The 26,258-nt window shown below is 35.4% G+C and overlaps 1 protein-coding gene across 2 annotated transcripts in view; it reads left to right on the top strand.

Annotated features, from left to right (window-relative positions):
- Positions 1-26,258, top strand: part of LRRC9 (leucine rich repeat containing 9) — a 98,979-nt gene that overhangs the window by 61,172 nt on the left and 11,549 nt on the right. Inside the window, exons 22-29 of one of the 2 annotated variants that reach the window (XM_074327409.1) lie at positions 1,158-1,378; positions 2,518-2,640; positions 10,869-10,999; positions 12,963-13,071; positions 13,792-13,931; positions 16,470-16,606; positions 21,044-21,261; positions 25,152-25,220. In XM_074327409.1, the coding sequence (XP_074183510.1) occupies positions 1,158-1,378; positions 2,518-2,640; positions 10,869-10,999; positions 12,963-13,071; positions 13,792-13,931; positions 16,470-16,606; positions 21,044-21,261; positions 25,152-25,220 (1,148 nt within the window). The remainder of the gene's footprint in view (positions 1-1,157; positions 1,379-2,517; positions 2,641-10,868; positions 11,000-12,962; positions 13,072-13,791; positions 13,932-16,469; positions 16,607-21,043; positions 21,262-25,151; positions 25,221-26,258) is intronic. The other variant, XR_012494668.1, reaches the window with a different exon arrangement.

Genomic DNA, 26,258 nt, shown 5'->3' with positions numbered 1-26,258 from the left:
AGCTGGACAAGCAGCTCTAATGCGTCTTTTGGAGCAAAAATTAATACAAGACCTGGACTTATTTTACTATAATATAAGACTGGGTATTTATAATATAATAATGTAATATAATATATCATACCAGGTCTTATATTAATTTTTGCTCCAAAAGATGCATTAGAGCTGACTGTCCGGCTAGGTCTTACTTTGGGGGAAACACGATAGGTTTCATATCCACTTAAGGATTAATACTTTGATGGTTTTATTCTGACTTGCCCTAGATTGATTTATTTTCAACATTGCATAGTCCCATGATAGAGGTTGGTGTGAAAGGGGAGCATGGGTAAAATTTATTGAGGAGCAGTTATTTGCCAAAAGCTGTCAGTGACGTTTTTCAAATTCCGTTCCATTTAATTCCATAACCCGTTAGAAGTAGGTCTCAGTATGTCCATTTTATGGATAAGGAAAACGAGGCTTAGAAGTTACGTAATTTATCTATGGTCCCAAATCTAGTAGTGATACGTTTGAAACCAACTCTGACTCCAAAAATTTTTATCTTTCAACTGCACCTTCCTACCTATAGTTACAAGGTGCCTACAGTATATAACGTACATCAGGGTTAGACAGTGGTAAGAGATGGCATTTGCTTTAAAGTTCTGTCTTAGAGAACTTTAAAAAGGGCAACTTATAATCATACAACAGTAGAATTAGACTAAATGGTTCTTTATAATACAAATGATGCCACAACGAGGAATACTTTCCAGAGTGTTGTACTCTAGCTAGTTCCTTACCCTTGTTTTAAAATGGGGGCTGGTGATTATTTTTAGCTTTATGTAGAGCTTTGTGTTACTGTGATGGTGAAAAATCTTAATTATATTATTTGAAGTTTATTTGAAAGCAAAATTCAATATTTCCTACATGATAAATACGTCACCTTATACCTAAGAAGAATGATTCTACTTAGAAATCCCAAACTGAAATTTAAACTGTTAGCTGGGACTTTGTACACATTATATCCTTCTTAAACAAAAGGGTAAACAATGATGATAAATATTATAGAATTCGTAAAGCCACGTGACTTAGAAAAAGAGAAACAGAAAAAATGACCAGTCACTTATTTTTTAAATTAACCTTTCAGTGCAGTCTGAATCTTCTCTTGAATTTGCTTATTTTTCTAGGCATTTCCAAGCTGACTAAATTAACCCGCCTCAGCCTAAATAATAATCTTCTCACCGGTTTGGAAAAGCATACTTTTGATAACATACTTCATCTTCACTCCCTTTCTCTTGAGAACAACAAAATCACTTCATTGAGTGGTTTACAAAAAGCTTTTACTCTAATTGAATTATACATAAGCAATAACTATGTTGCTCTCAATCAGGAGATCTACAATTTAAAGGTGACTATCTGGGGTAACGTTTTTGTTGTTGAAGTATTTATTGTTTGTCCTATGAAAGTAAAGCATGTTCACTGTACAGGATTTTGAAAATATAGAAAAATGCAAAGAAGAAAATAAAAATCAAGACTAACAAGGTTTCTTAAGATGTATCTGCATTCGGTTCATGCATACGTACAAAGATACGTATGTGTAACCACAGTGACCGCAGGTTGACAACCTCCTAGGGTAAATTTGTTTTTTAGTATTTAGATAAAATAACCCAAGTCCCGTTCCTCCTAACTAGTGCCTTCCTCATTATTTCTAAGGATTACCCACACCTGGCTGGGGAGTAAGATTCTTTAACATGTCCTGTTCTGAGAACAAGTCTTAGTTATCTCTCACTTACTGCTTCTTACTGGTGGCTCCAACTCTTTCTGGTCCACTTTGCCCAACTTTGCTCTCTTTAATTCGCCCAAAGAAACCTCTAATTCAAGGCTACTATGTAACAGGCTTTACTGAGGGTTGGAAAAAAATGGAAGTTTACTACAGCACAGAATAGGAATTCACTTCAAATGTAATGTGTGATTTCCTTGTATCCAAAGTTCAATGACCATTTCCTACCACTGGAACTCTCACCATGGCCTCTTTCCTTTTCCCATATTTCCAGGACTTTATCTCCTGCCAAAAACATATGTCCATTTCCCACCTTCCCTTAAGTTTGCCTTCTCCCCATCCTACTCCCCTATATACCTACTACTTCTAAAGCTGCAGAAGCAACCTAATCAACGGCAGCAGCAACAGAACAAACCATTTTACATTATGATGAAGAGTGGTTTTATTCCCTCTTGTCTCAACCTCATCCATCCATATCTACTCAGGACCCTTCCTTCACAACAAGGGCAGGTCAAAAGGTTTTGTCTGGTAAGAAAGGACATTTTTCCTTAAGATGAATTCTGAAGGCAGAAGCACTTCAGTTTATCCCTCATCAGAAGGTAGTGTTTTTCTTACACTAAAAAGTGCGCTTAAAGACACTCAAATAACTGTGAAATGATAGGGTGATTCAAATATTATAATTCAAGATGATTAAACTCTTTAAGGGGAAAAAATTGCTAGAGTGATATATACAGATCACTTTAAATGTATGTATTTTTATTACCCAGGGTTTATGCAACCTGGTCATTCTTGACATGTATGGAAACATTATTGTGTGGAATCAAGAAAACTACCGGTTGTTTGTAATATTTCATCTTCCAGAACTGAAAGCATTGGATGGAATCTCAATTGTAAGTTGCTTTATGACTCATAGTATTTGGTCCAAGCTGCATATTCACACAGCCATCAGCCACGATCATTTTGAACATTGCTTTATCACTAGTATGATATTCAAACTTACTATGCTTATTAATATCTAGGTCTCCAAAGCACATTTTAGTCCTGGGTTTTTAAATTTTCTCATCTGGCCAGTTCTTAATTGTATAACTTGAGGTGGCAGAGGAGGGAAGATGCTGCCTATATTTGCACCCACTGAATTCAATGCCTAAAAACTAAAGAGCACAATTTTATGGGATGAGATAGAAAAAAATGCTCTGGAGCTCTACCATCCTCTTGGGCCTAAAAACTGCTTTCTATTTCCTGGAAAAATATAGATGTTAATAAAATATATTCAAACGGACAAATGGTATGTCAACGTTACTAGTAAACTATAAAGAAAAATAACACAGAACATAGGACTAAATATGAAAGTAATATTTGGAAACTTGAAGTCTATAAGAAGCAAGTTAATACAGGGCTCCTGATTTCCATGTAACAGGGTAAGTGCATGACACATATATGAAGAATAAAAAGGTTCCCTGGGTAACACTGCCTATCTCCTGTCAGACAATTACATGGATCAAATCTAGAAAATTGAGAGATTATTTGGAACTTTGAGGTGGTCTGAGAAGATTACTAATTCTAGCCTTTTCTGGAACCCTCCTCAGAATGGAGAATTCCAAAACTCTCCCCCAACACAAACTCCCTAGAATCTGGTTTACTGGGTTTTATTATAGGCTTTCATTGAGGGATGTTTGAAAAGTAGTCTTAGGAAACTAGTACTTCATTTGCTCTAACGATGTTGGTGAGGGTCTTAGCCTTCCCATCTCTCTGGGTTCTCATTTGAAGGATCACGTGAGAAAGTGCTTTTAGAAGTAAGTGTAGGAAAAACTTCTTCCTCTAAAGAAAATTTATGTTCTGCTCACGGACAATGAGTATGATTTAACCATTTTCCTTTTCACTTCAACTACCTAAAAGCTCAGGGCCAAATTTATGGTTCAATAACAGAAAACCCTGTAAGATTTATGGTCTCTCTCTCTGTCCCTTTACCCCATGTTGATCTATTCTAATATATCATTCTTGGTCTTGATCTTCACTGTTTATTATTTTCATTTTGCTATCAGATTCTATGTACTTCCTATAAACTGCCACAAATTCTTTCTGGAATGAGGAAGAACATGAATTAATAATGGGACATGAAGACTAGACTTGATAATTTAGATTTTAATTGAGACATAATGGGAAGGCAGTAAAGATTTTTGAGTAGGAGGATAACGTATTCAAAACTATGTATTAGGAATGTAATCTAACAGCTGTGTTTACAGTGATAGATGAAAGACCAATCAGAGGCCATTAGAATAGTCTACATATGAGGTAATGAGAACTTAAACCAAGGGGAACTGACTTTAAAATGGAGAGCTGAAAGGTATGAGAAATACTGGGGAGAACTGACAGAACTTGGCAACTGACTGGATTTGAAGGACAAGGAAAAAGGAAGTGTAAAAAGTTTGAGTCTGTGCCAATAAGAGATATCATAACAGAAATATGAATATAGGAGGAAAGGCAGTTTTCAAAAATAAGATGATTAGCGTTGCACTAATTATCTACTAAGTTTTATATGATAGTAGATTATCTGACTGGAGATGTCAAGTAGGCAGTTGAAAAAAGAAGACAATTTAAATATGGAAATTTAATTTGCCTTTGTTTAGATTTGGAAGTTGATAGTTAAAACCAAAAGTTTATGTAAAATTGTCTAAGAAAACAGAATAGAGAATGTAAATCTAAGTGAAGCTTTAATATAATGTAAAGAGGAAGCCAAAAAAAGTAGGTGCAGAGGGAGATAGAAGAGCAATACAATCCTAGGGTGTTTGAGATGTAAATGGACATGGACTTTAGAAATGACATAGTCCAAATCCTTTATTTTATGGATGAGCACAAAGAACTCCGGAGAATTTATATGACTTATTCCAAGTGATATGACTAATGGTGAAGCCTGAACAGCTGAGCCTCACTCTCTGTCCAAACTCTGGACATATAATCACACTGCCTTCTTTGAAGTAGGAACCAAGGGAGGACACAGACTATGAAGAGCCAGAGAGTAGTCTGGGTAGTTGTGTTTTCATTTTATCCCCTCTTTTTACATGCTTCTATTTTTAAAACATTGTTTTTACAAGAAAAGTACAGAAAAAGATTGCCAATCCCTGATTTAGGAGGACACTAATCAAATGTTATTTTTATGATTATGAAAAATACAAAAGCAGTGGTATTCCTTTAGCTGAATTAATGTATTTTTTAAACTTATTCTAAGATTGTATCATTCAAAGTTCAACCAGAAAAATATAACTAGTATGAGGGGGTGTGTGTGTGTGTGTGTGTGTGTGTGTGTGTGTGTGTGTTAAGAGGTTTGTTACCAGGAATACTTAACAATTTGTTGGGGCTGCTTAAGCAAGTCTGAAACCCATTGGACAGATCATCAGGAGGAGAAGATTATGGGCAGGCTGGAACTCATGGTCATGCTGCTGTCTGCAGGTAGATTCCTTCTATCTTTCAGGAAAGTCTCATCGCTGCTTTTAAGGCCTCTCAGTTGCTTGAATCAGGCCCACCCCAGTTTATCCAAGATTGAAATTCAACAAATTGGGAGCTTTAATTAGACTTGCAAAATACCTTCACAGCTACACCGACATTAATGTGTGATAGAATAACTGGAGACTGTAGCTTCATTTATTTTGCAGCCCTGTTGTTTGGTGCATACACCTTTAGGATTGTTATGTCTTCTTGATAGATTGACCCTTTCATTAGTATGTAATTTTCTTCTCTGTCCCTGGTAATTTCCTTTGTATCAAAGCCTATTTTATCAGATATTAATATAACCACTCCTGCTTTCTTTCAATTAATGTTTGTGTAGTATATCTTTTGCCATCTTTCTACTTTCAACCTGTATATATCATTATATTTGTAATGAATTTCTTGTTGACAGCATACAATTGGGTCATGTTCTTTTCTCCACTGCCAGTTTCTATCTTTTAAATGGTAAGTGTAGATCACTTCCATTTCGGGTAATTATTGACATGTTAGTGCTTAAGTCTGCCATTTTATTGTTTGTTTTCTGTTTGTTTCCTCTACTTGTTTTTCTTCTTTTTTTGTTTATCTGAAAGAGAAAGCTTCCTGTGAACTACTTCAACATTTTATAGAATTCTATTTTTTTAGTATATCTTTTTATATAGATTTATCCTTTTACTGGTTTCTTTAGGTATTACATTATATATACATAACTTATAGTCTACTAGTGTTGACATTTTTACTAGCTTGAGTGAAATATTACAAACCTTACTTGCTTTTAAGTCTTTCTCCTCTACTGTTTATAATTGCCTTAAATATTCCTCTCTATATATTGAGAACCACATCAGACAGTATTATACTTTTTTACTTCAACTGATCAAATATAATTTAGAAAACTCAAGAGGAGAAGATAAGTCTGTTGTACTTATATCTTTATGGCATGCTTTCTTCTTTCCTGGTATTCCAAGATTCCTCCTTTTTCTTTCTTTCTTTCTTTCTTTCTTTCTTTCTTTCTTTCTTTCTTTCTTTCTTTCTTTCTTTCTTTCTTTCAGGAACTTCCTTTGGCTGTTTCTTTTAGGGTAAGTCTGCTGTTGACAAATTTGCTGAGTTTCCTTCATCTGGGGATGTCTTAACTTTCCCTTCATTTCTGAATGATATTTTCTCTGGATATAGGATTCTGGGTTGACAACTTTTTTCCATGGTTTCTGATGAAAAACCATGGAAATCAAAAGAATGTGGCACAACATCTTGTGAATGAGAACCACAACATTCTTTGGTTTCTATGGTTTCTGATGAGAAAGCTGCTGTAATTCAAATTGTTTTCCTCTTATAGGTAAGATTTCATTTCTCACTGCTTTCAAGATTTTTCTGTCTTTAGTTTTCAGAAAATTGATTATGATTATGTGTCTTGACATAGATTTTGAGGTGTTATGCTCTTTTGGAGTTTGCTTGGCTTCTTGAATCTGTAGGTTTATGACTTTTGACAAATTTGGGGAAATTTCAGCCATTATTTCTTCTAATACTTTTTCAGTTCCATTCTATTTCTTCTTCCATTCTAGGAATCCAATGATATTAATGTTAAATCTTTTGTTAGGGTCCCACATATTCAGGATGTAGTCTATCTTGGTAAGGTGAAGCTCATTTTCTTAAGTCTGTTTTCTCTCTTTTGTTCAGGTTGGGTAATATCTATTGTTCTATGTTCAAGTTCCCTGACTCTTTCCTCTGTTCTCTCTATTTTGCTGTTGAGCCCATCCACTGTGTTTATTTGGTTATAGTATTTTTCAGCTCTAAAATTTCCACGTGGTTCTTCCTTATATCTTCTAATCCTTTGCTGACGCATTTTATTTCTTTGCTGAGAGTTTCTATATTTTCATTTGTTTGAAGCATGTTCACAATTGTTCATTGAGGCATTTTTGTGATGGCTGCTTTGAAATCCTCATCAGATAATTAATATCTGTGTCATTTCAGTGTTGGTGTTTGTTTGCCTTTTCACATCCAAGTTGAGGTTTTCCTGATCATGTTATGCTAGATTTTTCTATTATATTCTGGAAATTTTGGGTATTATGTCAGAGACTGTGGATTTTATTTAAATCTTCTATTTTAGCAAGCTTTCCATGTCACTGCACCAGTAAGGAGATGGGGCATCACTTTGTTGCTGTCAGGTGAGAGGTAGAAGGTCAAGTTCCCCCACTTGGCCTCTGTGAACAACCTGGAGGTGTATGCTTCCATTGCTAGGCTAGGGGCGAAGCTCACATTCCCCATAGGCCTCCACTGTCTCATCCTGAATGGGAAAGTGCATCACTAATAACAGACAGATCGTTGTTACTGGGTGGAAGTGGAACAGGTTCCACATGTGTTCTCTAGTAACACTTCTCTGGGTGGATACATTACTACTGGGACAGGGTGAAGGTCCAGGCTCCTGACTCAGTGGGGAATGATGGAGGGGTGCCCTGTTACAGCTGGGCAAGGCCAGAAGTGTATGCTCCCATTCTGCTTTTACTGGTAGAAGTAGGGCCGCAATGCATTTCATGGAGTTTGGTCAGAGTAAACCCATTATTGTATAAAAATTTTCTGCTTATTAGGCTTCCCCTTTTCTAGTCTTTTGACTAAAGAAAGTAGGCTTTTTTGTGGACTTTTTTTTGTTTGTTTTCTCTTATTGGGATGTTGGGGTTTCTGGCTTGTTGGTCCCTAGCAGCTACTTCAGCATACGTGCGGGACAAGAAAAAACACAGGACTAAAGGAAAAACTCACTTCTGTGTATTTCCTTTACTCTTACACTACTACCACACTCACAACACTTCTGACACCAAATGTATGGGTTTTCCACACATCATACAATTCTCCAAAATTAGTTGGGTATCCCAGAATTCAACTAAATTCTGATATTATCTACCTGGAGATATCATCAGGTCCCACATTTATCTACCTGGAGATAGCATCGGGGCTCAGTCCCATGATACTGCCCCCACCCCCACTTCAGAGGCCTATCACAAGTTGTCACCTGTACTCTAAGTGGCTATAAATAGGATCTCCCATGACCACCTCCTTAGGTTTGATTAATTTTCTAGAACAGTTTACATAACTCAGGAAAATATTTCCTTCCTAGATTACTGGCTTATGATAGAAGGCTATAATTCAGGAACAACCAGATGGAAGAGACACATAGGGCAAGGCATAGGAAGGAGCACAGAGCTTCCATGCTCTCTGAGCACACCAGTCTGCCAGCATTTCTACCTGTTCACCAACCCAGAAGCTCCCTGAACCCCTCTCTTTTGGGGTTTTGATGGAGGCTTCACTATGTAGTCGTGATTGATTAAATCATTGGCCACTGATAGCTGATTCAACCTCTAGCCGTTTTCCCTTCCCTGGAGGTCAGGGGGTGGGACTGAAAATTCTAACCCTTTAATCATGGTTAGTTCCGCTGGCAACCAGCCTCCATCCTTAGGGACTTTCCAAAAGTCACCTTGTTCCCATAAACTCAGATATGGTTTAAAAGAGCTTGTTATGAATAACAAGACATTCATCTTTAGATTCTGGATCTATTTCAGGAACCTATGACAAAAGACCAAATATAACAAAAGATGCCCCTATCGCTTTTATATAGGAAATGAAAAGGTTTTAGGAGCTATGTGCCATGAACAGTGGGTGAAGACCAAATACATATTTTTTATTATAAATCACAATATCACAGTCCACCTCCTGGTCTTTGAACACAGATCCTTTACAGCAAAATGATCATAAAATTAAAAAGATACTGGCCTATTACTACAATCCCATTCAGTCGTTATCCAGTCCATAATCATATGAAAATATCTCCCAGGATGAGGCCACTCAGATATGCAGGCTTCCACTGGAGACCTTGTCAGTTTCCAAAAGCAGGAGTGATCTCAGAAAACATAGCTTCACCTTTATAGACATCTGATATGATTGAGTTAAGAGACAATATCATCTCTTGCTCTGAGCCTGTTTTGAGATTTTAATGTAATATTGAATTTTCCTAATGATATAACCTATTTATTAATTCCTTTGCCCATAACTACTATCTCTCCTCTCCATGTATAGCCAAACTTTTCCACCTGTGGAAGGGATAGTGGGTTCAGCCACTGTGCTGGTCTAGACTGCAGACAGCAATGCTAGTCTAGCAAGCACCTCCCCCTCGGGCACTCCTGTTCAAAAAGTGGAAGGTTACATAGGTGCAGAACTAGTGGACTATTTTTGCCACCAGGAAATACAGCTACATTCACTGTTAACCCCAATTTTGCCAGGTTAGGGTAAAGGCAAAACCCACCCCATCAGACCCATAGGAATTCTGACATACGGTTTAAAAACACAGTCACAGTTTCATTGCTTAGGAATCATCCTTGTTTCCAGCACTTACCGTTGCAGCCGTGGTCTCGGGACCATGGCATAAGGTAGAAAAGAAAAGTTGAGGTGACATGGGGAGAGGAAGAAAAAAAGTATAGTGGTTATACCAGCAGCATCCTTCCTTAGCAAGAACTGCAGTCATACCAGCATCCTTCCCCACGTCCACCAGAAAAACAGAAAAATCCGTCTGGTAGGGACACACCTTTAGCCTCACACATGTTCACACTGAGTGTGAGTACTCTCATGAAGGCAGCCAAGTCAGCCCTTTGTGCTTTTATCTCCCTGTTAGACAACCAATGTTTTCATTGCCCATTCCATTTCTCTATCAAACTGTTACTCTGAGGAGGATATCTCTCTGCTGTTGTTGGACATGATGGGTGTCGAGTGTGTTCCTTTGTCTGAAGAAATAACAGTCAGCTATCAAAATTGTTACAGTATCTTCTGTTCCAGCTCTTTTATAGCACTCTGAGCATTTGCTTTTACCGCTGGGTAAGCAAAACCCAGTCAAGAGTCAGTACCTATTCCTGTCAAGACCCATTTGTAACCCACTCCCCCGACCCCACCCCCAGGACTGGTAGCATCAGTCTGACTTGCCAGCTATGTTTAGGGCCTTCTCCCCAGGGAAATCTTCCACTTGGCCATCTGCAGTCTCTGTCTCTTTTGCTGGCTGACTGAACAGTCTTACTGGTATTTTGTGCCTCAGAGGGTGCAAGAGGAATGCCTGGCTTCAGCTCATCTCTGCATTGCTGTAGACCCCCACTGTCCACCTGTTCACGTCATAGACCCAGGTGGCCACATTAACTAAGACCCAGGTGGCGCATCTGCTTGTCAATTCCAATCACCTTCCAAACCCGGAAGGCAGTTCCAATGGGCATTGACACGTCCTATTTTAATGTACCCCTCATAGAGCCATGCCCCTATGGGCATCCCTTTAGTAGGCCAGGTTTCCATTGCCCTCCTGTGTGACTATATGCCCAGGCCAGGAGCATTGGATGAAGACCAAACATACATTTCTTATTATAACACATCGGGAGACTCACCACAGTGTCATTCCTCAGGTCCCTAGGTCGGTAGCTGGTCTGCCTTTTGCTCTGCACCTGCCAGGCTCCTTATGTTTATTTTATATATGATGAGCAGGGCTTCTAGTTGTGCTTAGTAGAAGGAATAGGGAGAAATGCATCCACTCCATTTTGACCTGGAACTAAAGAATTAATGATTAATGCCATTTAGTCATCTGTAAGAGAAGACATCACTTTCTAAATGTTCTCATACATAGGAACCACCAGAGACTGAGTGTGCAAAAGATTTGTTTGGTGGCAGACTTACTTCTGACATGATTGCAGAACGGCAAGGACATTCAAACTTCACCCAAATGCAAGAACTAAATTGGACTTCATCATCCATCAGGTACAATTATTTTATTATATGCTTTTTGATATTATAATTAAATATGTAATTACTATCATTTTTCTAAGGATTATAATTTATACATCTGATTCAAATATAACCAATAATTCAGAAAATTATCTACCCTGCTTCAGAATCTCATGCTAGCTTTACCACCCTATGAAATGCATGAATAATTTTTATTATTCCACACTATGGTTAAAATGTCATCAATCTCTTTCTAAGACTTTGTATTTCTCTTTTCTTTTAAATTTTAAAATTTGCTACTCACAACGTATCACTCTAATCAGTGCAGTCTGGCTTCCACTGCCGTCATCTGTCTGATGCTATTCTCATGAAAGCTATCACTGTACTCCTAGTTAATAAATCTTTTTCTCTTCTCTCTTATTCTTATTTTATACTCGTCACAGGCAGACATCTCTAGCCATATGTTTATGATAGTGACCCCCATATTTAGCCCAAATCTAGGCTCCTCACTTGAATATTCAATTGCTAGGAGCCATTTCTCTCCCTGCTTTGTCCTCCACTTTTAATTAATCACCATGTTCTGCAGAGTCCATGTCTTAAGTAGACTCTATGTCTCATAATTACCCCACCCCCTCTTTCCATAGTCACTGCCATTGGCTTAGGTTGGGAAATGAACTATTTAAGAAACTTTCTCGGTGATCTTTTTGGTTTTCGTCTTATATAACCTTCCCTGCCAAGTCTATTTATTATTCATACTGCCTTCTAAGATGCCAGTTTTATCAAACCACTTCCCTTGTCAAAATTGTTCAATGGCTTTCCATTGTCTACATAACAAAATGTAATGTCCCATACAAAGGTATGGCATAGAAAACCCTTTAATTACCTTTTTTTATTTCTTGTAACCCTTACCTTTACTACCCCATAATGCTTTATACTCCAGAAATTCTAAAATATCCTAGTTCCTTAATTTCAATCAAAAGATGCTGTTTCATGTTTCTGTCTTTGCTTATACCTGTTACACTACCTAGAACTCTTTCTTTTCTAATTTGCCTAACAAATGCCTATAGATTCTCCAAGTCTCATTTTAAGATCTTTCTCCAATGTGAAGTCATTCCTGATTTCCCCAAATAGTTTTTTCTTTCCATAAGATACCATTACACCTAACTGTATTATAGCAATTCTCCTTTTTTATTTTAGTTTTTCTGGATCCCACTTCTTGAGGGCAGAGACAGTGTCTTTTCATATTTGCTATAGCCTTCCAAACACATTGATTGTCTGTACTTAGGAAATACTAATAAAAACATGTTGAATGAATTAGCTATTCATGGATAAAAGTATGTCATAATTGTAACTCTGGGGTTTAGAATTTGTTTAAAGAAGTGGTTAAGGCAACATGATTTAGCTTTATGCCTTTCTCTTTCATGGCTCAAAGGAAGGTGAGACAGTTGTAAAGCTATGGACTAGGAATCAAGCATTCTGTTTAATTACCAAAACATCCTTACAAGGTGGAATGCCATAGAAGTTTTCTGGGGATCTCAGAGAAAACTCTGTTTTCAGAGACCTTACCTGCTTTCTCCTTTTCTTTCCCATTCCTACCCCCTTCCTGGTATTTCATAAATAACCTATTTCACACTTATCCTCTGCAGTTTACAACCTGACAATCTTATGATTTACCTATCTATTTCACTATGGTTTCATGAACATGTGAATTTATAAAGAAATTGGGGATGTTTATACTTAAAGTTTCTTTTATGATAGTGCTATGTTTATGTGGTAATAGACATGTTTTTTAAAGCAATCAAATTCTATGTCATTTTCTTACATAGTGTCCAACTCTGCAAATGTTACTTATCTGATCATTTGGCCCATACATTTTACATTATGGCGGTTTGTTTTGATAGCATTTGTCAGATGAGATGTTTTTTTTAATTGTACTAGGTTATTCCTATTAAAATTATAATTTTCCTATTAAAAGTATAACTTTGTCTAAATTCAGAACTGTGGATTTGATTCCAGTTGACCAATTTAGAAATGTGTGTAATGTGAATCTACAGAACAATAATCTTACCTCATTCAGTGGATTAATCTATCTGCCTAATGTGAAGGTGAGTCACAAATTTTCTATCAAAGTTTTCAACGCAAGCTGTAATCTTCTTTACTTTGGATTAAAATATATTTTCATGTTCTCAAAAAGAGAATTTATTCCGAAAGCTTTTTTTGTTTTGTGGGTTTTTTTGTTGTTTTGTTTCTTGTCAAGCATGAGAAAGTATTAACTTCCAAAGTTATTTTGGTTGACCTTAGTTTTACGTGGTTGTTTTATACGTAAACAGTCTATCTTACTCTGCAGTAGGAGATGGGGTAAAAGGCTGCCTCTACAGTGAGTGGGTATGGTATGAAGTTGGAGGACACTGCGGTTCTCAAAGCAGCTTCTTTGCCTCCTGTCCTATAGCTTTGACTGAGCCACCTACTAAGGCCTTTTAAACAGAGGGAAATAGCGATCTCTCCAACTAAGGGGTTATTTCACCTAAATCAGGCTTGGAGAAGTCAGGTGTGCAGATTGAGAAAGTTGAGCAGCTTTCTAGAATCTCCATTATTTTGTTTGAAATGTTGTCATTTCCCAGCATGTCAGATAATAAAAAACACATTTAAAGCCCAATCCAGACAATTTGTATAAAAATTTGTCATTTTTAACAACTGATATTATTAAATGATGTTGTATGGTGCAACCATGTTAATAGTTTTCAAGTTAGTAATCTCAAATCAAAGATACATGTATAGCAGCATTCATATTTTAATGTCTGATTAATAAGGTATCCTTTCTGTAGGTCTTATGCCTCAACTATAATCATATCGAATCAATCATGCCCAGATTAAAGCCTCAGGCTCACCTGACCAGCAGACAGCTACTCTATCAGAAAGTGCCTTCAAGTGGCTATGGACAGCAAGGAACTTCAAAAATAAACAGGTACTAGTTTTTGGGTTTTTTTTACAATTATAAATAATTTTGGTTGGGAATATAAAAAGCATTTAGTCACATTAATGATAGCAGTAACATACATTTAGCTTATTTTAATACTTATTTAATAGCTACATGCCAAAATAAACATCTCAAATGAGATACTGAAAATACTCCTTTGTCACTGCTTTTTCCCTGTTTCTTCCATTTCATACCCATATTGTAAAAAACAAAAAAAAGTGAAAAATCTTGTATGTTTAATGACCTTGTTTTTTTTTTAAATTGAGATACAGTTCACATACAATAGCATTTACCCTTTATGCACAATTCCTTGATTATTTTACTATATTCAGAAAGTTGTGTAACCATTATGGCCATCTAATTCCGGAACATTTTATCACCTCACAAAAGAACCCCTAACCTAGGAGCATGGGCTTAGGTTTCTTTTAACGTTTGTTTTTGTTTCTAAATTATTTATCTGGTTATTTAATGTAGCAATGGAAAAGATACTTTATGAAAAAGATGAGGACATACCTCCCACGTTCCTACACATTTTTGGTAGAACATAAAGAGGTATATGTTATCTCCAAGTCAGAATACTTTCATTATATTTTTCCCAACGAAGAGCATTCCTTGTGTTTTTATCACCTTTAATGAATTATACATAATAAATCTCACCCATTTAAGTGTACAGTTTAGTGAATTTTTTTTAATTAAAGTTTATTGGGATGACATTGTTAGTAAAGTTACATAGGTTTCAGGTATACAATTCTGTAATACATCACCGATTATATATATCACATTGTGTGTTCACCACTCAATCAGTTTTCCTTCCATCACCATATATTTGATCCCTTTCACCCTCATCTACCATCCCTCTCCCCCCTTACCCTCTGGTAACCACTAAGCTATTGTCTGTGTCAATAAGTTTTTGTTTCTTCATTTGTTTGTCTTGTTCCTTTGTTGTTTTCAATTTTATATACCACATATCAGTGAAATCATATGGTTCTCGACTTTTTCTGTCTGACTTATTTTGCTTAGCATAATAATCTCAAGATGCATCCATATTGTTGCAAATGGTACTATTTCATTTTTTCCTATGGCAGAATAGTATTCCAGTGTGTATATATGCCACATCTTCTTTATCCAACCATCTATTGAAGGACACTTTGGTTGTTTCCATGTGTTGACCACTGAAAATAAAGCTGCAATGAACATTGGAGCACATATATCTTTACGGATAAATGTTTTCAGATTTTTGGGGTAAATACCCAGGAGAGGGATTGCTGGGGCATATTATGGTAATTATATTCTTAATTTTTTGAGGAACCTCCACACTGCCTTCCATAGTGGCTGCACCAGTCTGCATTCCCACCAACAGTGTATGAGGGTTCCTTTTTCTCCACAGGCTCTCCAACACTTATTGTCTTGTTGATGATAGCCATTCTGACTGGGGTGAGGTGATATCTCATTGTGGTTTTCATTTGCATTTCTCTGATGATTAGTGATCTTGAGCATTTTTCCCTATGTCTACTAACCGTCTGTATGTCCTCGTTGGAGAAATGTCTATTCAGGTCCTCTGCCCATTTTGTAATTGGATTGTTTGTTTTTTGTTGTTGTTGAGTTGTATGAGTTACTTATACATTTTGGATATTAGCCCCTTATTGGAGGCATTGTTTGCAAAAATCTTCTCCCATTCAGTTGGTGGCCTCTTTATTTTGTCGATGGTTTCCAGTTTAAGGAATTTTGATAAATGTATTCATCGTGTGACCATTACCACAATCAAATACAAACTATTCCCATCTCAAAAACTTTCCTCACCTCTCTTTGCAGTCCGCTACCCCCACACCCTGGCAACAACCACTGATCTGCTTCCTATACTATAAATTTTGCCTTTTTATAGAATTTTATATGTTTAGAATTATATAATAAGTAGTCTTTTGTGTCTGGCTTCTTTCATTTAGCATAATTCTTTTTATGTTGCAAGTGTCAGTAATTCATTTCATTTTATTGCTGAGTAGCATTTCATTATATAGATTATATGACAAGTTTTTTATCCATTTATTGTTGATGAACATTTGGCCAGTTTCAGGCTGTTCATTCTATTTATATGCATACGGCTGTCCTGTAGCCTATTTTTTTTTAACTCCATAATATATTTTAGTGCAATAATAGTTTTTTGGTGGACTGCTTAGGATTTTCTAAATACAAGATCGTGGTATCCAAGAATAAAGACAATTTTACTTAATTCCTTTCCAATCTACATGAATTTTTTTCTTTTTCTTAGCTGATTGCATTCACTCTTGCTTTTCATTTTAAGTAACTTTCTGCCCTTTTATTCTTTACCATATAAAAATATTTTTAGAGAATAAAAATGATTATTAGATATAATATAGACATATTACAGTTTAATTCTGATATATTAGTAAATTCGCTCATTTTCTGTTTTTAACTTCAATTTATAGTAAGTACATACAACACTACCTTTTTATGATACAGCTGGTTTGAAATTAAGTTTATAGGATCAAATTTACATCTATGTTTCAGAGATACAATGAGCAATGAAAATTTGCCTCCAATAATGCACAGTTTAGAAGTTCTTCATTTGGGCTACAATGGAATTAGTAATTTAATTCAGCTACAACTAAACAGACTAAGAAATTTAAAATTCCTCTTTCTACAGGGTGAGTAGCAACAATGTTAATATGTAAGTCTGTGATTAAAACCTTATTTGATCATCATCCTTTTTGATAAGTACATACAAGCATCAACATTTACTTAAAACGGGTTCATTGCCAATAATATTTTAGTAATCACAAATGGATTTTTCTTGGGTTATTTACATAAATAATGTAAATACTATATTTTAGGACTATAGAATATTGCATTCTCTAGGGCAGTATTCTAGGGCTATGTACAGTATTACATCATAATTTACTTTTAGATCACATTCTATTTTTGAAAACAATAGAAAGTAACCAGTGAGTAATTCACAAGTACTCATTAAATGCAGAATTATGCAAAGTATTAAGAAAGACATAGAGATATTATATTATTGTAATTACGTATAATTGAGATCCTTGCTCTAAAGTAGTTTAAGATCTGCCAGTGGAGCTATACTGAGGCAAAGATGAATTAATTTCTGACTGTGTGTTATTAAGTGTAATAGAAGTATAGAGACAAGAGAAATTGAAACATTAACTTCTACATATCTAGGACTCTGGGGAGGACTGGTAGACTTTAGGTTGAAGGTGAGCATGACTGCGAGCTTTGCAAGTGGGGTGGGAGGAGCAGAGAGTCACAAGGACAGGACTGAAGTGTTTATGGGCCAACACTTGAAAAGGGACCTTGTAAAAACAAAGACTATGTAGTTCTTGGAGTTATAAAGCTTCTGAACATGACCAATTTGATGGATAATGCTCATTTTACAGTTGCATACAGGCAGGAATTATAAATTTTTAGAAAAGTAGCATGAGGAAAAAAACAGGGTTTGGAACATTAGTCTAACAATAATTATTTAATGACACAGAAGAAAGTTTGGGAGATCCATCAGTGAGAACATAGGGGGAGATAGCTTTATAGTTGATCTGAGTATAGTAAGCCAGGCTTTTCTAGACCATATTTTAAATATTTTGATGCATCTTTTTTCCTATCAAAGGTGCTTGTCAGTTGGGTCAAGAATATGGAGACTTAGCCTTAAAAGAACAAGAAATTGAGCACAACAATGTCAGTTCTTTTAAAAGATACAATGACATACAAAAAAAGTAGACAGCCTACCCCGGAAGGTCTATTTTAATCTAATAATGTACAGGGGTAGTATGTTTTGTTGCCATATCTAACATGGCAAATTAGGAAGGGAGGCAGTTTACTCTGACAATAATGGCTGCCATTTATTGAGTCATTGGGCAAGGTAAATAATTTTATATGCATTTTATTTTAAAAAAAAAGAAAGAAAGAAATTGAATCTCAGTGGGGTTAAATAATTTACCTAAATTTGTGCCAGTGAGTGGTATATCTTACAGGGTCAAACACAGCTCTGACTCCAAAAGCACATGCACTTTCTATCCAGCACAAAGGACATAAAGGCTAGAGTAGTGTCAATGGGAAAGGTGAGTCAGAGGTACATCCAAAATGTAGTTTAAAAGAAGGAAATATTAGGACTTAATGGCTAAATTAGATATGTAAGGAGAGAAAAGTAGTTTGAGATGTTTTTATGATCTCATTAGGAAATTGGGCAAAAAGGGAAGTACTAAAGCTAGATAAAGTTGCTGGGAAAGTTTGCTCATTTGCAATACGAAAAGATCAGTTTGTGTTGTGACAACTGAGACATAGAAATGGAAACTTTAAAGCAGTAGTCCTGGACCACAGGTCAGGATTGGAGATGTGTACTTTAGAATTATTCCCGTGGAGGTGATAGGTGAGGTCATAACTGCATGTGCTTGCTTAGGAAATAAGTTTAGAGAAAAAATGAAAGGTTAAGAGATGTAGAGACACACACTCCAACCTAATATCCCCCTAATCTCCCAGTATACCCCTAACCTCCCAAACCCCAACCCTTCCCCCTGCATTAAGAAGGCTGGAGAAAAAAGAACCAGCAAAGGAGTCATACAAGAAATTTTGAAAGAAAACTAAGAAGTGCTGACTCTAAACGTCAGGGGAAAAGAGGATGAATGGCCTCAAAGTCAAATGCTGAAAAGAATGAGACCTATGAAAAAATATTGAATGTGGACAATTGGAGACCAACAAAAAAATGAGACCATTAGTAACCTTTAGAGGATCAGATCTGGAAACATGGTAAGAGCAAAAACCAAAGTGAAAACAATTTAGAGGGAAGTGGTTGGATAGGCAGTAAAGGTAACAGATGGATGGATGGATGGTGGCTAGCTGAGGTTATGAGCATATTTGGAGGTTTATGAAGATGTGAGTTAGGTTAAAGATACTGAACAGGAGGAGATGATTCTGAGATCATTCTAAAGGGGGAAGAAGGCAAAAGCTGTAGGGGAGTACATAAATGTAGACAGTGATAAAATAAGGCCAGGCCAGGGTCCACAAGAGAGCTAAGGAACCTGTATTTCCGCTGCTGTGTAAATTTGCAAGAAGGTAGGGGAGTTTTGGAGGAAGGGCAGGGTGGGGCTGTGGGGAAGCAAGTTAAAATCTTAAGGATTAAGGATCCAATTTATCTCAAATAATAGTAAATGTTGCTAGTTATAGAACTTTAATATCCCCGAAATCACATGCAGTATAGGTGTGTTGGTGTTTCCGTTCTTAAAAAAAGAAAAATTATATATATATATATATATATATATATATATATATATATATATATATATAAAATGAACATTCTAAAATGAATAATGGCCCAAAATATGCTCCTGTAGACAGTATTCGGTACTTAAGCTATCCCATGTGATTTTTATGCCACTGGACTTAAAATATTAAAAGTGACAGTCTAAATACATAATTTCATGAATGTAATATAGTAACACAACTGAGTTACATTTGCAATTCAACTTTTATAAACATTTTTTCATTTATAAGTAAGGTAGTGATAATGTTTCAAAGGTGAGATTTTGAAAAAGTTTCTGTGAGCAATTTTATTGAAGGTTGTGATGTTATCAATTTCTCTATGAAACAAAATAAGGTAAATTTACCATATCTCATCAATTCTAAGAGACTCAGTTTTTATATCTTAACATATCTGAAATCTGATTGTGTCTTAATTGATGGTATGTCATAGCTTACCTAGCCAAGATTTTTTTTCTTTCTTAGTATACATAAAATGTTGACATATCCTAACAATTGTTGCTGTCATAAATTCCATGAAATATGTTAAATTTCAAGGACAAGATTTCCAAGATCATGTGATAACGTGTTCAGTAACACATTAGTTTGCTAGGGCTGCCATAACAAAGCTACCATAGACTGGGTGGTTTAAACAACAGCAATTCATTTCCTCACAGTTCTAGAGGTCAGAAGTACAAGACCAAGATGTCAGCAGGGTTGGTCACTTCTGAGGGCCTCTCTTCTTAATTTGTAGATGGTCTCTGTGTCCTCACATGGTCTCACCTCTGTGTGTTTGTGTCCTTATTGCCTCTTCTTATAAGGACATGTCGTACTGGATTAAGGCTTACCCCAATGACCTCACTTAACCTTAGTTACTTCTTTAAAGACGCTATCTCCAAATACAATCACATTCTAGTGGTGAGGTACTCGGGGTGAGGACTTCAACACATGAGTTGTGGTGGGGGATTAGGAGAGAGACACAATTCACTCTGTAATAGATAAGGAGGAGGAATAGTGAATGAAACACAGTATGGCACAGTAGAAGCAGCACTGAACTTAAAATGTGAAAGGTCTAGGTTCACCTTGGTGTTGCCACTGTTACGCCTTTGAGCAAGTCATATAATTTCTCTGCCCCTCAGTTTTCTGATCATTAAAAAATGATATTTTCCCTGTCCTATTTTGAGACACTAATAGGAAACATATAAAAGCACTTTATCAACTCAAGAGTCCTCTTTTCATACAAACTATCATTAATACTTGTAAAGCTATTGATTGCTATTGATTGCTAGTAGAGAAAAACCATTCGTTATAAAGCAAGGACTGAGGTTTTAAAGAATGTAATGTATTCTTTTTAAATGTAGTCATGGTGCAAAAGTATTTTTTTATGAAAGAAATAAGATAATTAAGGTGAATTTTTCCAACTCAATAAAACAAATTAGTTCATTTTAATGAATAATTAGATATACTTATTTGAATACTTATTAGAATAATCAGGTATACTCAGGAAGCATATCTTTTGCAGCACTTTTATACATCTACTTTTGTCAAAACCAACTATTTTAGCACTTACTTACTGAACAGACAGATTGGATCAATGCAGTACATTGCATACATCACATTTTGATCTTTCAAACATGAAGGAGAAATTTTACTAAATATTTTATGATGATGCTACCTTCTTGTAAATTACATTTCTATTTCTCCTTGGAAATATGATCTTTTCAATACTTTACTTTTTAAAAAAAATCATTTGATAAAAAAATATTTAAATGAAGATAGATAAGCTTTGATTCAGGAAGCTTGGGTTCACTTGACATACTATGGTTTATCTTTTTTAGGGAATGAAATCAGTCAAGTTGAAGGGCTTGACAACTTAGTAGTCCTTCAGGAATTGGTAGTGGACCATAACCGCATCAGAGCATTTAATGACAGTGCCTTTGCCAAACCAAGTTCTCTGTTAGCACTTCACCTGGAAGAAAACAGACTACGAGAGCTGAGCAAATTACAATCTTTGGTAAAGCTAGAGAAACTCTTCCTGGGATATAATAAAATCCAGGTAACATTATTTTGTATTTTGTTATGAGACTTACAAGACTTAACTCCTCTGAACATAAAACTTCCAAACACACCAATGAAAACTTTGCTAGTATATTATGTACCATTCATATGCCATGTAAATACTCTGTGATGCAGAGGCAGATAAATCATTGGTGATGCAAAGATGTCCACCCTGCTTCTAGACTTATAAACCCAACCTACCCCCATGCATCTACCTGCTAACAAAGGTTAGCTCCAAATGTTCTAGGTCTCTTTTCAGCAGTCCTCTCCAGGAGATCTTTCTTCTTTTCTTGACCTCTTCCCTGTAGTTTGCTGTTTTTCTTTAGTGTTTTGCTTAGGTTCCTCTCTCTTTGCTCTTTGTATATCTTTTGTAAGTTTTTGGTTTGTGGTTACCATAAGTTTATATATATTATTCTTTATCTATAGCAGTCTATTTTAAGCTGATAGGCATTTACGTTCTAATATATTCTATAAGGACTACATTTTTACTCCCCCCTCCATGCTTTACGTTATTTATGTCATATTTTAGATCTGTTTGTGTTGTCACTAAGTACTTATTATAGTTTGAGTTGAGTTGGATACTTTCTTCTTTTAACCTTCCTACTAACCTTCATAGTAGCTACAATAATCAAAACAGTCTAGTACTAGCATAAAAACAGATATATAGATCAATGAAATAGAATACAGAGCCCAGAAATAAATCTTTGCTTACATGGTCAATTAATCTACAACAAAGGAGGCAAGAAAATACAATGGGCTAAAGACGGTCTCTTCAATAAGTGGTATTGGCAAAACTGAACAAATACGTGCAACAAAGTTAAACTAGGCCACTTTCTTACACCACATACAAAAATAAACTCAAAATGGATTAAAGCCTTAAACGTTAGGCCTAAAACCATAAAACTCTTAGAGGAAAACATAGGGAGTAAACTCTTTGACATCTCTCTTAGCAACATTTGCTCAGATACAACTCTTCAAATAAGGGAAACAAAAGAAAAAATAAACAAATTGGATTACATCAAACTAAATTTTTTGCACAGTGAAGGAACCAACAACAAAACTAAAAGACAATCTACTGAATAGGAGAATGTATTCACAAATGATACATCCAATAAAAGGTTAATATCCAAAGTACATAAAGAACCATACAACTTAACACCAAACAAATAAACAAGCAAACAAAAAAACCAATCCATTAAAAAATGGGCAGAGGACCTGAATAGACATTTCTTCCAAGAGGACACAAAGATGCCAACAGACATATGAAAAGATGCTCAACATCACTAATTATCAGGGAAATGCAAATTAAAACCATGATGAGCTATCACCTCACACTCGTCAGAATGACTGTGATCAATAAGTCAACAAATAAGTACTGACAAGGATGTGGAGAAAAGGGAACCCTCATACATTGTTGGTGAAATTGTAAATTAGTTCAGCTACTATGGAAAAAAGTATGGAGATTCCTTAAAAAATTAAAAATAGAGCTGTCATATGATCCAGCAATTCCACATTTGGGAATTTACCCAAAGAAAACAAAAATTCTAATTTGAAAAAATACATGCACCCCATGTTCACTGCAACATTACCAATAATAGCCAAGATATGGAACCAACATAGATGTCCATAAATAAAGAGGATAAAGAAAGTGTGGTCATACACACACACACACACACACACACACACACACACACACACAGAAATATTATTCAGCAAATTAAAAGAATGAAATCTTGCCATTTGCAACAGTGTGAATGGACCTAGAAGATATTATGCTAAGTGAAATAAGTCAGACAGAGAAAGATAAATGCTACATGATCTCACTTATATATGAAATCTAAAAAAATAAAAAATAAAAATAACAAGAGACAAAGAAGGACACAGTAATTCCACTTCTGGGTATTTATCTGAAGAAATTCAAAACGCTACTTCGAAGGGACGTGTACATCCATATGTTCATTGCAGCATTGTTACAATGGCCAAGATATGGAGGCAGCCTGGATGTTCCATCAATGGATGGATAAAGAAGAAGTGGTACATATATATACAATGGAATATTATTCAACCATTGAAAAGAATGAAATCTTGCCAACTGCAACAATACTGATGGATCTAGAGGGTATTGTGCTGAGTGGAGTAAGTCAGACAGAGAAAGACAAATTCCATATGATTTTACTTATATGTGGAATCTAAAGAACAAAATAAACAAACAGAAACAAACCCCCAGATATAGAGAACATTTTGATGGTTGACAGCTAGGAGAGGGTTGAGAGGGTAGGTAAAAAAGGGGAAGGGAGTAAGAAGTCCAAATTGATAGTTATAATAAAATAATCATGGTGATATAAAGTATAGTATAAGAAATAAAGTCACCAGAGGGGAAGGGGCTAAGGGGTGGTAGATGAGGGTAAAAGGGATCAAATATATGGTGATGGAAGGAGAACTGACTCTGGGTGGTGAACACACAATGTGATTTATAGATGATGTAATACAGAATTATACACCTGAAATCTATGTAACTTTGCTGACAATTGTCACCCCAATAAACTTTAATTAAAAAAAAAGAAATATAGTCAATATTGTAATAATTATGTATGGTGTCAGATAGGTACTAGATTTATCGGGGTGATCATTTCATAAGTTATATGAATGTCTAATCACTATGTTGTATACCTAAAACTAATATAATACTGAATGCCAACTGTAATTGAAAATTTTTTTAAATTAAAAAATAAACAAAAATAAAAATAGGAAATCATTAGCACTCTTCCCCTAATTATGAACATACTAGTTTGCATGATGTCTCTATACCAGCATTATTCTCTACAAATTTAACACTCGATTTCTCATATTGTAATAACATTTTCCAGGAGAAACACACATTTTGGTTAGAAATAATTTACTACTGAACACTGCTATACTCCATTTAATTTGAGAAAATAATGTAAGACTTTTCACATGTCCATGCTTCCCAACCAGTCTTTGTGTCCACAGATAGGAACTTCCTGTAGACCAAATGCACAAGATCTCTGCAGATAATTGACTGTGAGAGCTTTTTCCAAGTCCTCCTTTATGATAGTTCCAAAATCAAAATAGTAAAGATCAGTCATTTTAAAAATCAAATTCTACTTCCAATTGGTCAAAAATAGGTCTAAATTTTTTTATAGTTACTAGGTGAATTGTTTATAGTCACATGTCATTCCAAATAATAGGAACATCAGTAACATTGTTTTATTACAATGAACTAGCAACAACCTTAAGCTGAGCTTATTGCCTAAATTTTTTCAGAAAGAGCATTTTAGAAATAATTTTGCAAAAACTAAAATGTACAGTATTTTCAAACTTTCACCAATGTTAAATAGATAATAATAAATAATCCCATCCAAGTGAAGGCAAGTCATTCAACTACAGAAATAGTTTTTCAACTATATACCTATATTCCCAGCAAATATGTCAGGATGCAGTCCACTCAATATCGTGTGTTCCTTTATGGTGAAGGTTGTGCTGAATGTGTACATTTGAAATTGTTTAGACTGATTCATCTTCATTTCCATTTTTCTGGGTCAATCCTTTATGAAATTAACCAACCATACTGTGAGTCCTAGAATAGATCATAACTTTTCTGAGGAACAATTTGGTTTTTTCTTGCAAGTGCTCCTCCATGGCCTCTTTACCATATTAGAGTGTCATCTCTGCCAATCATTTATTCAGAAACAATAGTATACAGATGTGTCTTTAATCAACAATACAGAATATTGTCACTCAAGCTCACTTCAGAGGACTCAATAATGAGCTAGCAGAAATCTAGCACTTACATATAATTATTGCAAATCAGTGTGTATTTGAAGATGTTGGATCTAACCAGATAATAACTTACTAACTTTTCAATAGGATATGGCAGAATTGGAAAAACTTGATGGTATCTCTTCTCTCAGAGAGCTTACAGTTTATGGCAATCCAGTGAGTATGTTAACTTTTCTAATCTATTAATTAATTTACTTATAGTTGTATATATAATTTATTTTTAAATAATGTGAGAAAGGCTTTTTATCTGTTTCCATATGCAGTTATACAAGCACAATTTATTGACTAGTGTCTTCTTCCAATTGATTGGTAAACTGCCAGTGTCATATATAAGAGGGTCAGTTTTAGGGTTCTACAATTATTCATTGGTCTATTTGTCAATTCCTGTACCAGTATTACACTGTGTTAATTACTAAAGTTTTATATTAAGTCCTGATGTCTGGTAGAGTAAGCACCTCTAATTTCCTTTCTCTTCCACCTTCTCTTTTTTTCTTTCTTCACTATTTTGGTTATTCTTGGCCCTTTACACTTTCTATGAGTTTTAGCAAACAGCTTCTCAAGTTATGTGAGAGTTCAGTAAGGTTCCTGGATAAAGAACAATATGCAAAAATCAGAATTTCTATACTCTGGCAACAAACAGAAAAACAGAAAAAGATATTGTTTAAAATAGTTATTATATTAAACTACAGAATAAATCTAACCAAAGATGATTAAAACCTTTAGGAAAAAATTATAATTCTTTATTAAACGACATAAAAAAATATAGGGATATTTGTGTTTATGAATGGGAAGCCTTAATACTACAAATATTAGGGAAGACTGCTTATTGTATTTCTTTCTTGGTAGACGTAGCTCTGTGGCTTGGATGACTGTGCATATGGAAACACAACTGTTCACACTCTTCACCCAGCAACAAAAATGCACCAACATGTGTGTTATGTTTCTTCCCAGGGAATCCCATTATACTTAGCATTCAAGAGTTTTGTTAGGGGCAGGTCTCATAGGTACCTTATGCATATCACATACCCAAATTCCAGACTCAGAGAAGGAAAGGAGGTCAAGCATAAATCATATTGTTTTTATAAGTAGTTAGTACACTGAAGTACCCTTGTCAGTTAAGGAATGGTGGGAATGCTTCCAAAATCCAAGTACCAAACAATAAGCGCTATCCTTGCAAGCAGGCCCTTCTAAAGA

The sequence above is a fragment of the Rhinolophus sinicus genome, linkage group LG03 (genome assembly GCF_036562045.2).
Source record: "Rhinolophus sinicus isolate RSC01 linkage group LG03, ASM3656204v1, whole genome shotgun sequence".
NCBI classification, from domain to species: Eukaryota; Metazoa; Chordata; class Mammalia; order Chiroptera; family Rhinolophidae; genus Rhinolophus; species Rhinolophus sinicus.
Note: the sequence above shows the minus strand (reverse complement) of the source record. Positions and strands in the feature narration are given on the sequence as shown.